This window comes from Oratosquilla oratoria, chromosome 4, assembly GCF_046742065.1.
Source record: "Oratosquilla oratoria isolate Oo_2021 chromosome 4, ASM4674206v1, whole genome shotgun sequence".
In the NCBI taxonomy this organism is placed as follows: domain Eukaryota; kingdom Metazoa; phylum Arthropoda; class Malacostraca; order Stomatopoda; family Squillidae; genus Oratosquilla; species Oratosquilla oratoria.
The window spans coordinates 3,209,828-3,227,644 of NC_134780.1; the positions used below are offsets into that span (position 1 = coordinate 3,209,828).

Consider the following 17,817-nt stretch of genomic DNA (forward strand, 5'->3'; position numbering starts at 1 on the left):
ATATATATACACATACATATACATAATATATATACATATACACACACATATATCTGCATATATATACATATATTATACATACATTTTATGCATATATATACATATATATACTTTACATATACATATATACATATATACACATATATATACATACATTTATACATACATATACATATATATACACATAAATATATATGCATACATAAACACATATATACATACATATACATATATAAATATACATATATATAAATATATTACATATACATATATATTTTATATACATATATACATATATACATATACATATATACATATATATATACACATATATATACACATATATATATACACATATATATGTACATATATATACACATATATATGTACATATATATATAAACATATATATACATATATATACATATACATATATATATACATATATATATACATATATATATACACATATATATACACATATATACACATATATATACACATATATATATACACATATATACACATATATATATACATATATATATATATACATATATATATATATATATATTTATATATACATATTTATATATATACATATATATACATATAAATACATACATATATATATACATATATACATATATATTATACATATATATATATACATATATACATATATATTATACATATATACATATATATATATATATATATACATATACAGTATATATATACATACATATATACATATATACATATACATATATATACATACATATACATATATATATACATTATATATATATATATATACATATATGTACATAATTATATATATACATATACATACATACACAATATATTACATATATATACACACACACACATATATATACATATTACATATATATACATATATATACAGGTAATCGTCGACTTAGACCGAGTTCGGTTCCGACAGACAGGTCGTAAGTCGATCTGGACGCAAGTCGGTCTTTATATATATACAGTATATATTACCCTTTAAATATTTTTGTTACTGTATATATATATATATATATTGTATATTATAGTTAGCATATTGTATATTATAGTTAGCATATTGAAATAATCGTAGCATCTTTGAACTATGTTGTACAGTATTTTTTAACCTTTTTGTAGTTTTATCTGATTTTCTTTGGGAAACGTAGCCTAAGCCTAAGCATACTGAATAAAAATCCTACCATCTATAACCTATGATATTTAATACTGTATTTTTTAACTTTAATATTATTTTACCATCAGACTTTCTTTAGGAAACGTAAGCATACTGAATAAAATCTTAATATCTTTGAGCTACGTTGTTTAATATTCATTAACTTTTTTTTTTATAATTTTCGTTAGGAAACGTAGCCAAGGCCTATGCATACTGAATAAAGTCCTGTCATCTTTGACCTACTAATACTTTTTGTTGGTTACATTAAAATCATTGTAAGGCAAAATTATGATTTTTTTTATTTAAAAAACACAGTCATTTCGTTTATGTACTGTAGAGAAAATATTGTTATCGACAACAGACTAGTCACAATCAAAGTTTACTGTTATAATTCTATTAATCGCAAAACATAAAATACAAAATGCTGAACCGAACATATTGTTATCGATAACAGACTAGGCATAAGAATGTTTTACTGTTACATTTTATTAATTGCAAAACATAAAAATAAAAATTGCAAGGCAAAATTAAGATTTTTTTTTTATCTCAAAACACATTTTTTTCGCTTACGTACTGTACCGAACATATTGTTATCAACAACAAACTAGCCTTGGCATAAAAAAAATTTTTATTGTTACATTTTGTTAACTGCAAAACAACAGAAATACAAATACAATGGAAAATTAGGAAACATTTTACTTCACAGAAAAAAAAAAAAAATTGAAAGAATATTTAGCTGGCTGGGATCCTGACGGTGTCGGCAGCCTGCCAAAACTATCATACTCGCGTCTCGCGGCGTGCAAAGTAATTGTACTGCACTGCCAGGCATAACATTACAATTCTATTACTCTATTAAATGTTAAATATTATTGCACTATCTCGTGGTCATAAAGTCGATCAGTCATAAGTCGTATAGGTCGTAAGTTGACGACTACCTGTATATACATATAATTAAATACATATACAAATATACATATATATACATATACAACATTATATACATATATACATATATAAATAATATAAATACTATATATATTATACATATACATATACACACATATATACATACATATAAATATATATACTTTACATATATATACATACATATACACATATATACATACATATACATACATATACACATATACATAATACACATAAATACATATTATATATACATATATACATCGTATATAATATATACATATCTATATATACACACATATATATATACATATATATACACATATATACACAAATACACACACATATATATATATATATATACATATAAACATATTGGTCGCAACGTTAGGGCAATATATACATATTTGTATACACATATATACACACATATATATATATATATATACATATATATTATACATATATACATATAATATATATACACATATATAAATTTATACATATATATACATATATATCTTATACACATATACATATATATACTACATATACACATTTATACATTACATATACATATATATATATATACATATACATATATATACTTATATATACATATACATATATATATACTTTATACACCATATCTATTATACATACATATATATACACACATATATATATACAATATCTATATATACATATATATATATATATATATATATACATATACATATATATACATAATATATATACATATATATACATAAATATTTATAATATATATATACATAAACATATATATACATATATATATACATATACATATATACATATACATATATATACATATATATATATATACATATACATATATACATATATATACATTACATATATATATAATATTTATATACATATATATACATATATATAAATACATATATATATACATATATATATACATATATATATACATATATACATATACATATATATACATATACATATATATATATATATACATACATATATATGTATATATACATATACATATATATGCATATATATATAAATATATATATATACATATATAATATATATATACATATATATACACATATACAGTATATATACATAATATACAATACATATACAGATATATATACATATATATATACACATATATGTACATATATATACACTTATATATACATATAATATACACATATATATACACATATATACATATATATATACACATATATATACATATATATATACATATATACATACATTATACATATAAATATACATATATACATATGAATACATATATATACATAAATATATATCTTATATATACATATATATATATATACATATATATATATATTATATATATATGTATATATTTATATAATATTATATATACATATCATAATGTATACATTATAAATTATATATTATACATATATATATACATACATATATATACACACATTGTATATACACATACATATTCATATTATATATATATATCTATTATTACACACATGTATATACACATATACATATTCTTATATATAATATACATATTATATTCATGATATATATATACATACATAAATATATATATATATATATATATGTATGTATATATATATACAAACATATATGTTGATGAATGTGGAAAAAGTCGTCACTGGTCCACTTCTGAGATTTTATGGTTATTCCTAACCGGTTTCGCTATGTGCTTCTTATGGATAGAGCGAAAATCGGAAGTAGTACAGTGATTTTTGAACCTTCATAAACTTGTCACATTGTCCAGGCAAATATGTGTGTATATATATATATATATATATATATATATATATTAATATATATATATATGTGTGTATATTATATAATATTACATAAGTATATATAGATATAAATATAGATATTATATATATATATATCAATATTATATATATATATATTTACAAATACATACATAGACATATATATACAAATATATATATATATATATTATATATATACAATATATATATAATATCTATATATATTATTTATGTACACATATACATATGTACATATTCAATATATACATATTTGTATTCTTATATATATAACAAATTACATAATAATAACATATTAAAATATAATATACATTCAATATATATATATACACATAATTATATACACACATATATACATATATTTATACATATTTTGACATATATACATATAGACATACATATAAATAAAATACATTATTACACACATACATATAAACATATACAAATACACATATATAATTACACATATATACATATCTACACATACATATATATTATACATTTAAACATACACATATATATATACATATATACATACACATTATATATTATTATTATATCTACATTCTATAAATTATACTATATATATACATATGCATATTCATACACATATTACATGTTTTATAGTTCCGATTTTTTTTGTTTTTTATGCTTCTTTTAAATAGAGCGAAACCGGTCAGGAATAAACTAAAATTCGGAGGTAGAACAGTGACTTTTTCCACCTTCATCAACATGTCACAATGTCCAGGCATATATATATATATATATATATATATATATATATATATTATATATATATATATATTACATATATATTTATTACATTATATATATTACATATCTTATATATATATATTAATATCTATATATATATTTACATCTATATATATATATTTAATAATATTATATTTATATATATTATATATATATATAAACTAAAATATATCACACTAAATATACAAATATATATATTATATACATTATATATATATATTATATATTAATACATATATACATTATTTATAATATTATATATACATAATTATACATTTATACATATATATATATAATTCATATATATATATATATATATATATATATATATATATATACATACATATATATATATATATATATTTATACATATATATACATACATATACACATACATACATACATACATATACATATACACATATTAAAATATATATATATTTTCATACATTATATATATACAAACATATTATATATACATACATATATATATATATACATACTAATATATAATACTATATATTATATATAAATATATATTCATATACAATTCTATACATTTTATATACTTATATAATATATATTCATAATATATATACATATACATACATATATATTTACATACATACATATACACATACATAGATATACACATAATATATTATACTACATATATATATATATATATATATATATAATACACATACATAAATATATATACACATCTATATATACATACATATATACATAATATACATGTGTACATATGTATATACATATAATACACTATATACATATATACATATGTACATATATACTACATATACACTGTATATATACATACATATGTATATATAATGTATATACATGATAAATATACATTTATACATCTTGTACATATATACATATTTATATACATAGTATTATATATTCATACAATATATAAAATATATACATACACATATATATTATCATCATAATGTATATTGCCATTATTATACACATGTATATAAAAAATACATATATATACTATTACATATATTTATCCATACACATGTATATATACATATATATATACAATATTTATATATTTATACACATATATTATATACATATATAAATACACATGTATATACCATATACACATATATATAATATATATACATACACATGTATATATACATATATATACATACACATATATACATACACATGTATATATACATATATATACATAACATACAATGTATATATACACATATTTAACATACACATGTATATACACATATACATGTATATATACATATATATATTTACACATGTATATAAAATATATACATACACATGTATATACATATATATACATACACATGTATATATACATGGTATATATATATACATGTGCATGTATATATATATATGTATATATACATGTATATATATATATATATACTGGTATAGAATATGTGTACTATATATATACATATATATATACAAAAACATTAGATATATATATAAACACACACAAATTATATATATATATTTACATTACATGTATACATGCTTTATCTGTACATATATACATGCGTATACATACATGTATATACATATGTTAACATGTATATATACATATATACGTACACATGTATATATACATATATTTATACATTACACATGTAACATATATATACATACACATGTATATACATATATTACATATATATACATTACATATTTATATATACATATATATACATACACATGTTTTATATATATACACATGTATATATATATATATATACATGAATACATATTATATATACATACACATAATACATATATATATATACACATGAATACATATATATATATATATATATATATACACATATACAATATATATATACATAATATACTTATATACATACATATATATTATACACTTATACATGTATAAATATATATATATATACATACATATAAAAATATAACATACATATATTATATACATGAATACATATATATAATAATAATATATAATACATATATTTATATATATATAATAATTTATATATATATATACATTACATATATATATATATATACATATATATATTATATACATATATATTTATATTATGAATATACATATATATATATATATACACATATATATATATATATATATACACATATTTAACAATTACATAAAAATTATATATATATACATACACATATATACATATCCTTAAATGTTTATACATGAATAGAAAAGAAAATAATGAAATTTACCTTAGAAATATATATATTATTTAAACTACATTGTTTATAACTAATTATTAAATGTTATTCATACATATAATTATAATATAACATTTTATAAATAATATATATATATATACATGAATACATATATATATATATTACATGAATAATTATATATATATATATATATATTTATATATATATATATATATATACATGAATACATATAATGTAAATAACCGTCGCGCAGAGGATTCGAACCACGCAGTAGACTCAAGAGAGTCCGGAAGCCATATTCACATGAATACATTTATATATATACATGAATACATATATATATATATACTAAGAAAAAATATATATATATATTACATGAATACATATATATATACATGATTCACATATATATATAAATACATGAATACATATATATATTTATACTACATGAATACATATATATATATATACATGAATACATATATATATACATGAATACAGATATACATTTACATGAATACATGTATATATATATACATGAATACATATATATATATATACATGAATGCATATATATATATGATACATGAATACTTATATATATATATACATGAATACATATATATATATACTTGAATACATATATATATATAATGAATACATTATATATATATTATATATATACATGAATACACTTATATATATATATATATATACATGAATACATTTATATATATATATATATATATACATGAATACATATATATATATATATATACATGAATACATACATATATTTATATATACATGATATATATATATATACATGAATACATATATCATAGTATATATATATGAATACATATTATATATATATATATTTTTATATATATGGTATCTTCATTACACATATATACACATGTATATATACATACACATGTGTACACATGGATATACATACACATGTATATGTACATATATATGGCATACACATGTACATATATACATATATGTACATACACATGTATATATATACATATGTACATAAATGTATATATACATGTATATATACATATGTATACATACATGTATACATACACATGTATTATATTTATGTATATACATATACATATGTATTTATACATACATACATACATACATATATATACATATATATATATAATATACATATATATATATATACATTTACATATATATACATGTACATATATACATTACATATATACATGTAGCATTTATATACATATACATATATATACATATACATGTATATATACATATACATTATATATACATTATATATACATGTACATATATACATATACTTGTATATATAAATATACATATACATGTATATATACACACATATAAATGTATATATATACATATACATGTATATATACATATACATATACATGTATATATACATATACTATATACATGTATATATACATATACTATACATATATATACATATACATATACATGTATATATATTATAATATACATGTATATATATATAGACATGTTTATTTATATATACACATATTATACATATACATATATATACATATAGATGAATATTACATATACATAGACATGTACATATACATATACATGTTATATACATTAATATGTACATATCATATGTACATTTTCATATATACATTATATACATATATACATATATATACACATACATATATACATATGCATATATATACTATATACATATATATATACATATATATGTGCAAGGGAAAAGGGGACAAGTGTGAATGTAGTAATTTCAGAGGGATTAGCCTGTTGAGTGTAGTAGGGAAGGCTTATGGGAGAATCTTAATTGAGAGGATTAGGAGAGGAACAGAAGGAGTAATTGGTGAGGAACAGTGTGGATTTAGGACGGGTAGAGGTTGTTGTAGATCAGATCTTTGTGGTAAGACAGATATGTGAGCAAGCTATAGGGAAAGGGGAAGGATGTTTTTTGGGCTTTTATGGATCTGGAAAAGGCTTATGATAGGGTAGACAGAAAGGCACTGTGGGAGGTTATGCAGATTTATGGGATAGGAGGAAAGCTTTTGGGAGCTGTCAAGAGTTTTTATGTGAGTAGTAGAGCATGTGTTAGGATTGGAAATGGATAGAGTGAGTGGTTTGAAGTAAAGGTGGGACTTCGTCAAGGATGTGTTATGTCGCCCTGGCTGTTCAACTTATACATGGATGGGGTGGTGCGAGAGGTGAATGCTAGGGTAGCGAGTCAGGGATTGGAGATGGTTTAAAGAAAATGGAGAAAAGTGGGGAGGTGAGCCAGCTGTTGTTTGCAGGACGACACTGCGCTTGTGGCAGGGTCAGAGGAGGGATTGAGGAAGCTGGTGGCAGAGTTTGGGAGAGTATGTGATAGAAGAAAGCTAAAGATAAATGTGGGTAAAAGTAAGGTGATGAGATGTACAAGGGGTGAAAGTGGCAGTAGACTGGAAGTGAAACATTAAGGGAGAGCGACTGGAGGAAGTGGATAGTTTTAGATACTTGGGTGCAAGTGTAGCAGGAAAAGGTGGAGTGAAGGTGGAGGTAGAATGTAGATTGAGAGAAGCGAGTAAATGCCTTGGTGGTTTAAAGAGTGTAATGAGAAATAGACATTTGGGAATGGATGCGAAGAGGAGACTGTATGAAGGAGTGATTGTGCCAACAGCATTGTATGGGGCAGAAACGTGGAACATAAGAGAAGAAGAGAGAAGGAGTTTGAATGTGTTTGAGATGAGGTGTCTGAGAAGTATGGTGGGGGTTACTAGGCTAGATAGAGTGAGAAATGAGGAGGTGAGGAGGAGAACAGGGGTGAAAAAGGATTTGGGAGATAGGGTTGATGAAAGAATATTAGGATGGTTTGGACACATGGAAAGAATGAGTGAAGAAAGACTAGTAAAAGAGGTATGGAAGGCAGATGTGGAGGGAGTGAACATGAGGGGACGTCCTAGGATGAGGTGGATGGATGGGGTGAAGGGGGCTTTGGGGAAGAGGGGAATGTCTGTTGAGGAAGGAAGGGAGAGGACGGAAGACAGAGGTGAGTGGTGAATGGTTGTATATGGATGATGTTGTGACTGCATGAGGAGGAATGGGCGGGGGGGTGGGGGTGGGGTAGTATGTGTGAGTAAATTTTGACGCAGCCCGAAGGGATTTCTCCCCGTCCTCTCCTTATATGCAAAGGGGGACGGAGAGGGGGGGGTCGCCGATTAATGAAGCGGCCTTGCTGTGGATGTACTGTGTCTTGCGACACTGCTTCTGACCCAGGGCGGTGGGCAGGGTGCTGGGATGACCCGTCATCCAGGAGGTGCTCTGATGAGGTGCTCAGATGTGAGGAAGGGTGGGAGGGGTGTGGAGTGTATTTAGGGATGAAATGGGTGGGAGTGTTTTTATGCCTTTCCCTTTTTGGCTACCTCCCTTGGAAGGGGGAAAAAGCCTTGGTATATGTATGTATGTATATTATATATATTTTTATATAAATATATATATACATATTTATATATACACATAAAAGTAGAAAATGAGAAGGACCTGGAAGTCATTATCATGAACATGTCCCCTGAGAAAGATATAACAAAAAATTGGAGGAACTTATAAACTTATAATTTAATAAGAACAATCAAAGTGACATTTACATACCTTGACGAAGAAATGGTGAAGAAAATACAAATGCTAGTCACTTTGATAAGACCAAGATTGGAGTATGCAGCGACGACGTGGTCCACAAGTACAAAAAATGTACAACAAAACTTGAAAGAATACAAGGAGCAATACCGAAATTGGCACCAACACTCTCAGAACTATCATATGAAGAGAGACAAGCAAAACTTGGGCTACAGACATTAGAACAAAGAAGAGAGAGAGGAGGCTTGATAACTATTGATAGAATTATGAAAGGCATAGAAGCTATTGATAGAGAGGATCTAATAAAATGGGACAGTAGAGATACAAGAGGACACTGAAAGAAAATCAAGAAAGACAGTTACAGAAGAGACCTGAAAAATAACAGATTTCCCCACAGTGTAATAGATGTTTGGAACAAGCTAGATGAAAATGTGGTGTTTGCAAAAACGATACACGAATTCAAAAACAGTCTAGATAAAACGAGATATGAAGACGGGACACCACGAGCATAGCTCCCCTTCCCGTAAAATAGAACTAGGTAAATACATACATACACACACACACACACACACACTCACACTCACACACACAACGGTCCGAGTTCGAATCCGGCACCGGGCTGAAATAGTTTCAGTATCGCTATGCTGCAATCAGTTACTCCAACTCTTGTGGACGGGGAGTTGGGTGTGTGTGTAATGTCACAGCTTTACCCATAGATTGGTTATATACGAGCTCTGAGTCCAGCACGTGATCTAAGACCATGCTGAATCAGACACAGAAGTAAGATCGTAAGACATGGATTGCTTTAGACATTAAATAATGTAGTGGAGTTGTACATTCAGTCCTCGGGCACACTGTACTCGCTGTTTATGTACAGTAGTCGCTGCAGGCGCAAAACATACCACCTGATATACCACCTGATATACCAATCAACCCTACTCCCAAATCTACTTGTACTCAACCCCCTTTTACTTACAGGCAGATGCATCCATAGTACCGCGATCGCAGATAACGAGGCAATTCTTCGACGAGGTTTCGGCCAGCCTGAAGTACGTCGACTCGATCTGCATCATCGACTTCAGCAAGTTTTCCTGGAACTGCACAGCTGAAAGAAGAAGGCGCGAGGGCGCAGACCTATATCAGAAACTTCATAAAAAACAAATCTCGGTCATAGTAAACGGTTACATAGAGATAATTTTGCAACCTCTGAAGGGTTGCAATACAACTTAGAGGATGGAATGCACTTACCTCTGAAACTGAAAAGAAAAATTGTAATATTTTCAAATACTCGAGTATAGAGGTCCGCGTGGCATCAACTAGTCGTTAACGGCTTTAACGGTAACTTTCCAGGATATATAAGACAGATTAAAACAAGTTAACAGACAAACGAACAAATGATAAATTAATAAATAAATACACAATCTTTCTGGAGTCTAAGTGTCGATCCCAATGGGTAACGTATTTTACATTTAACACATACTACCATGCTAATCTTTCTCTGTTTTGAACAATTTACACATTTACTGTCATCGGGCGACCTTATTCGGCCGAGAAAGCACCTCCCTACACGCAGCGAAAGGTCATGTATACACCGACAATGCAGGTTACCCTAACCACCTTGTTCCCCTTGATCTGTCTTTTAGGTCTATATATCCAGATATCCAAGAAAACGCCTTAGCTAGGAACTGGGTTAAAATCCCGCACTGCGGAAAGAATTGCAATGACCACCACTGCGGAGAGGGGGTTCCCCATCAATTGAGTAAAGCCACCTATTTATATCGTGTGGGGCTATCATACGTACACCATGCCACCATCCCCCGTCCGCCGCTATCTCCATCTCTTATCTGCTTGTGATAACCCCACCCCTCAAAAAAATATAATAAATAAATGAGTAAAAACAAGCAAACTATTACACGTTTCGCCTAGGTTGGTGCCTCTGACTGAGAGTACCCCATTTACCTATTCTTAAACATGAAAACCTCCGTACTTATAAAAACAACCCTAAGTGGCAGCATTATGGAAACGGTAAAAAAAAAAAAAAAAAAAAAAGTGCGATCTACGAAATAATTTTCATAAAAGTTTGCAGATTTGTACTGTATCTTGCGCGTTGACCCATCTAGCCGCCGTAAGGGTCCCTTCCCCCCTTCCCCCCCATCACACTTCATGTGATTTGTTTCGGGTTTATGGATGGATCAAGCAGTGACATAGCCACGTATCCCTCTATACTCGAGGTTCCGCAAGTTAAATATACAACTACATTATATATATATATATATATATATATATATATATATATATATATATATATATATATATACATATACACACACTAACATGTCATGGAAACTTCTAAGATTATGCTTTAAGAACAAACATGATGGTTGGGGTGAGGAAGAGAGGGAATAGGAGGAGGAACAGGAGGACGGTAGAGGAAGCTAGAGGCCTAGTGTAGGCCTTATGGTCTCTTGCAGTCTCCTTCATTCTTATGTTCTTATGTAAGAGGATAAATTGGAATATGTATGGGGGGGAGGGGGAGAGGGAGAAGGAAAGGAAGAGGAAGAGGGAATGGGAGAAGAGGGAGTGAGAGAGGAGGAGGACGTGGGGAACATAAGAATGAGACTTCAGGAGACCATAAGGCCTACACTAGGTAGTTCCTTGGGAAGACAGAGTGCGAGGGGGAGAGGGAGTGGGAGGGGGAAGATGAGTGGGAGGGGGAGGGAGTAGGAGGGGGTGGAGGGAGTGGGAGAGGGAATTGAGGGGGGGGGAGAGTGAGGAAGGAGAAGTGAGAGGGGGATGGGAGAGAAGGAGTAGGAAGAATGGAGAAGGGAGTAGGAAGAGGGTAGAAGGGAGTTGGGAGAGGAAGAGGCCTGTGTCAAGGCTGAAATGAGTCAAAAGTGGGATGAAAAGCCTCCCCCCGCCTCCCACGCCGCCCCCCGTCCGGCACGGGCGTGGCGGTGGGCGGGGGGGGAGGATCTTCACGCCCTCGTTGCTTACCTTCCTCCTGCGTGAGGTCCGCGAATTTGATGCCGCCGCTGTCGGGAGGAGGGAAGAGGTCAGTGACACCGCGCACATAACTCAGCGCACGCAGTTCCTCAGGCATCCACATACACGCTCACATGCACGCATGGTACAAAAACAAAGACACAAATACGCATAATACAAAAACAAACACACGAACACGCATACATGCCTATGGCCACAGACACACGTGCGCGCATGAGTGATAAAAGGATATAGTAATACCGAATTCATAAGAGCAACATAAATATATATATATTCTACATATATATATATATACATATACACACAAGGTAATACCAATAGATCAATGATTAATAATAATAATAATAATAATAATAATAATAATAATTACGATGGTAATAATAATTATACCAATGACAATGATCAACAATAATAAAACAATACTCGTAATAACCATGAACAATGTAAATAATAACAATAACATCAACAACAATGATAGAAAAACCATGGATTCATCTTCACGTCTTGCAAATAATGATCAACTTTCGGTCATAATGGGCCTGTTGCCCCCCCCCCACCCTCATCCTCCACCAAGTCAACTTATCCACACCACGAGCGACACGTCTTTTCAAACGAGCCGTCAAAGCAGTAGCTTAAACGAGGTAACGAGCATTCTTTGGAGACTGCTGCGTGACTCTGGGCCGTACGGACAGCTTAGAGCTATGCAGTCAATGTTCTATATTGACCACCACCTTTAGTGGCAAGGGACATTAAGCCGCACTCGCCAGCCACAACAATCGTTCTAACAAGAGGATATCGTGATTCTTTCCTTCTGCGCCTTGAACTAACGAAATGATGAGTATTACTACGAAACGCACAGGCGTATCGCAGTTAGGTATTCCAAAAATTCGTCTGTTGTATGCGAACACACACACACACACACACACACACACACACACACACACACACGACATATGAACAAATATTGGACAAACTGAACTTATTATCTCTGGATCAAAGAAGAGAAAGAGGCGATTTGATATCCATATACAGAATTATGAAAGGGATTGAAATCCTTGACAGGGATGATCTACTTAAATGGAACAATAAAAATACAAGGGGACACAAGAAGAAACTTTAGAAGGGCAGTTACAGAAGAGATCTGAAAAAGAATAGCTTTCCATATAGAGTGATAGATACATGGAATGAATTAAAAGAGAAAACAGTGAATGCTAGAATTATACACGACTTTAAGAAAGAACTGGATGCGGAAAGATACAACTGCGGGTCTCTACGAGCATAGCTCTTCTCCCGCAAAATACAACTAGATAAACACACACACACACACACACACACACACACACACACACACACACACACACACACACGCCAAAAGTTACTAATTTTTTGTTTCTGTCTAAACATTACATTATCTCAAGTTTCCCAAAGGGATTTCATGTAATTTATGTCGATCATTTATTACCAAAAAAACCTTCTCTAATGTTACGGTCAGTCTCCGAATGCGTGGCTCAGATTCAATGCAGTGAAACCGACCTTCCGTTTGCCCTGATCGAGGATCATTATTTTCTAACAAACGAGTCTGCCCAACGGGTCGCATTTCAGGCATGCTTTCAGTCCAAAACATTCCCCCACACACGCTCAAATTTGGACTGAAGGAATAGCGTTAAACCGGTTCTCTCAGGCAGACTATCAGTTAAAACTGAGCGTGTATGGTGGAAGAGAGGAGAGAGGGGGAGAAGAGGAAGAGGAAAGAGGAAGAGGAAAGAAGAGAGTGGAGAAGAAGAGAGGGGAGAAGAAGACAGAAGGGGAAAAGAGAGAAGTAGAGAGAGGGGGAGAAGAGGAAGAGGAAAGATGAAGAGGAAAGAAGAGAGAGGAGAAGAGAGAGGAGAAGAGAGAAGGGGAAAAGAGAGAAGTAGAGAGAGGGGGAGGAGAATAGACAGGGATTGGAGGATGACCGGGGAGGGAGAGGAGAAGGGGAGAGGAGACGAGAGAGGGAGAAAAGTGATGATGAGGTGGAAGACGAAGAGGTGGATGAGGAGGAGGAGGAGGAGTAAAATGAGGAAGACGAGAGGATTAGGTTGCATTTCTCATGACCAAAGGTCAAGACACGATGAAAGTACTCTGAGGACCGCGAGGTTAGGTCTCGTGTCGAGTTGGGTCATGTGGTCGGGTCGGTCATGTTTGGTCATGTGGTCGGTCATGTGGTCGGTCATGTGGTCGAAATCAACAACCTACCGAGTCTACAATCCTGCTCACAGTCACCTGACACACAATTCTCACCTCCAAAGGTGGTGGTCAGTATAGAGCATTGACTGCATAGTTCTATGCTGCCCGTACGGCCCAGAGTCACGCAGCAGTCTCCACTCAAAGAATACTCGTTACCTCGTTTAAGCTACGGCTCCGCGTCTTCGGCGTAAGAGTCCCAATTCCCAGAAGCGCTGGTAATCGCTAACAAAATGCGAATTTCCTAAATCTGCTGAATACAAACTTTACAAAATTTCGTTTATATGTTGAAGTTATTACAATTTTCTAGATTTTTTTTTCACAAATCGTCAGTGTTATTTACGTGACAATTTTTTTTAAAGAAATTTACAGACTACACGTAACTGTCGAGTATGATCGCTGACTGAGCGGGTTAAACGTCGCTATTTGCATTGTAGACTGAGGTGAGTGGTTCGAACCCTGCCACCGGCGAATTGAAACCAGGGGCACGAATCATTAAATTCCATGCTACAATACCCTCTACATGGGGCACCATCCTATCCTTCTGACCCAGGGAAGTTTGTGAGGTTACACGAAATCAATCATCATTTAACCAGCCATAATCAAAACCACGACCATTATGATCAGTCGTGTACCACACGAGTCAACCAGCCATAACCAAAAACACGATCATTATGATTAGTCATGTACCACACGAACCAACATGGGAACCACTGAATTCTCCAACGAAGCGCAAGCGAGAGCCGTCAGTCAGCATTACGTAAGCACCACGCAGGCGCAATCCACTGCGCAATGACGGTCCTGGCTAAACAGCGTATTTTGCTCTGTTGCTAACACACTATTTCGGGCTGACGCGGCGTGTGCGACCCTTTGGACTTAAGCACACTGGCGACTTTGTAGAGCCACAAGTGGCTGCGTTTTGTGGCGGGGATATTTTCTCCCATAGGTTCCCATTGTTTTCAAGCTTTGCCGATCACACTTGGTGGGTGTGACCGGCAAAGCTTGAAAACAATGGGAACCTATGGGAGAAAATATCCCCGCCACAAAACGCAGCCACTTGTGGCTCTACAAAGTCGCCAGTGTGCTTAAGGCCTTTACCTTCTCCGGACCCTTCGCAGTCCCCAACTGACGCGATACGACGCCACAAAAGACGGGCGAGATTGATGACGAGAGGCAACACGATAGCAAACAAATACAGTGAGTCCTCCTTATACAGTAATTCTTTATCCGGTAAATTCACATACATGCATATACCAAGGCTTTTTCCCCTTACAAGGGAGGTAGCCAAAAAGAAAAAGGCTACCTCCCTTGTAAGAGGGAAAAAGCCTTGGTATGTGTATGTGAATTTACCGGATAAAGAATTACTGTATAAGGAGGACTCACTGTACATATCTCACCCTCTCTCTGCTCCTTAAGATTTATGCAAAGTTAATATAAAACGAGGGCTGACGAGACAATAAAATACCTCAAGTTTATTCTTGCCGTCATTGATTACTATCCTCGGGTTCTCTTCGGCTTTTGTCACTCCAAGATTTTACTTTTTTCCAGTGTGAGGGGATAAACCAGTGGTTCCAAAACTGTGGGTAAATTACCACCGGGGGGGAGGGGTTAACAATTTTTCTGGGGTAATGGAGGGGTAACAAATAAATAAATAAATAAATAAAAATAAATGAAAATAAATAAAAATAAATAAAAATAAAATAAAATCAAGAAAACATTACAGTACCAGGTATTAGGATTAATGTTAACTTTGTATAGTTGTAAAACTTAAAAAAAAAAAAAGTTTGGGAACCACTGGGCTAAACTGTTCGTAAGCCAAATCGCGTTTTCTCCTTGCTTCCTATCTTCAGAAACCCGTCTAGAAGTGCAGTCTTGAGGGCCGGAACTTAGTCTCCGGACCTA

General features: G+C 30.4%; 1 protein-coding gene across 8 annotated transcripts in view; it reads right to left on the reverse strand.

The window, feature by feature from the left end:
- Positions 1 to 17,817, reverse strand: part of Ttd14 (TRPL translocation defect 14) — a 184,498-nt gene that overhangs the window by 64,823 nt on the left and 101,858 nt on the right. For 7 of the 8 annotated variants that reach the window (XM_076183416.1, XM_076183418.1, XM_076183414.1 and 4 more), the window contains exons 4-5: positions 13,684 to 13,721; positions 11,666 to 11,794 (exon numbers count right to left, since the gene is read on the reverse strand). In XM_076183416.1, the coding sequence (XP_076039531.1) occupies positions 11,666 to 11,794; positions 13,684 to 13,721 (167 nt within the window). The remainder of the gene's footprint in view (positions 1 to 11,665; positions 11,795 to 13,683; positions 13,722 to 17,817) is intronic. The other variant, XM_076183422.1, reaches the window with a different exon arrangement.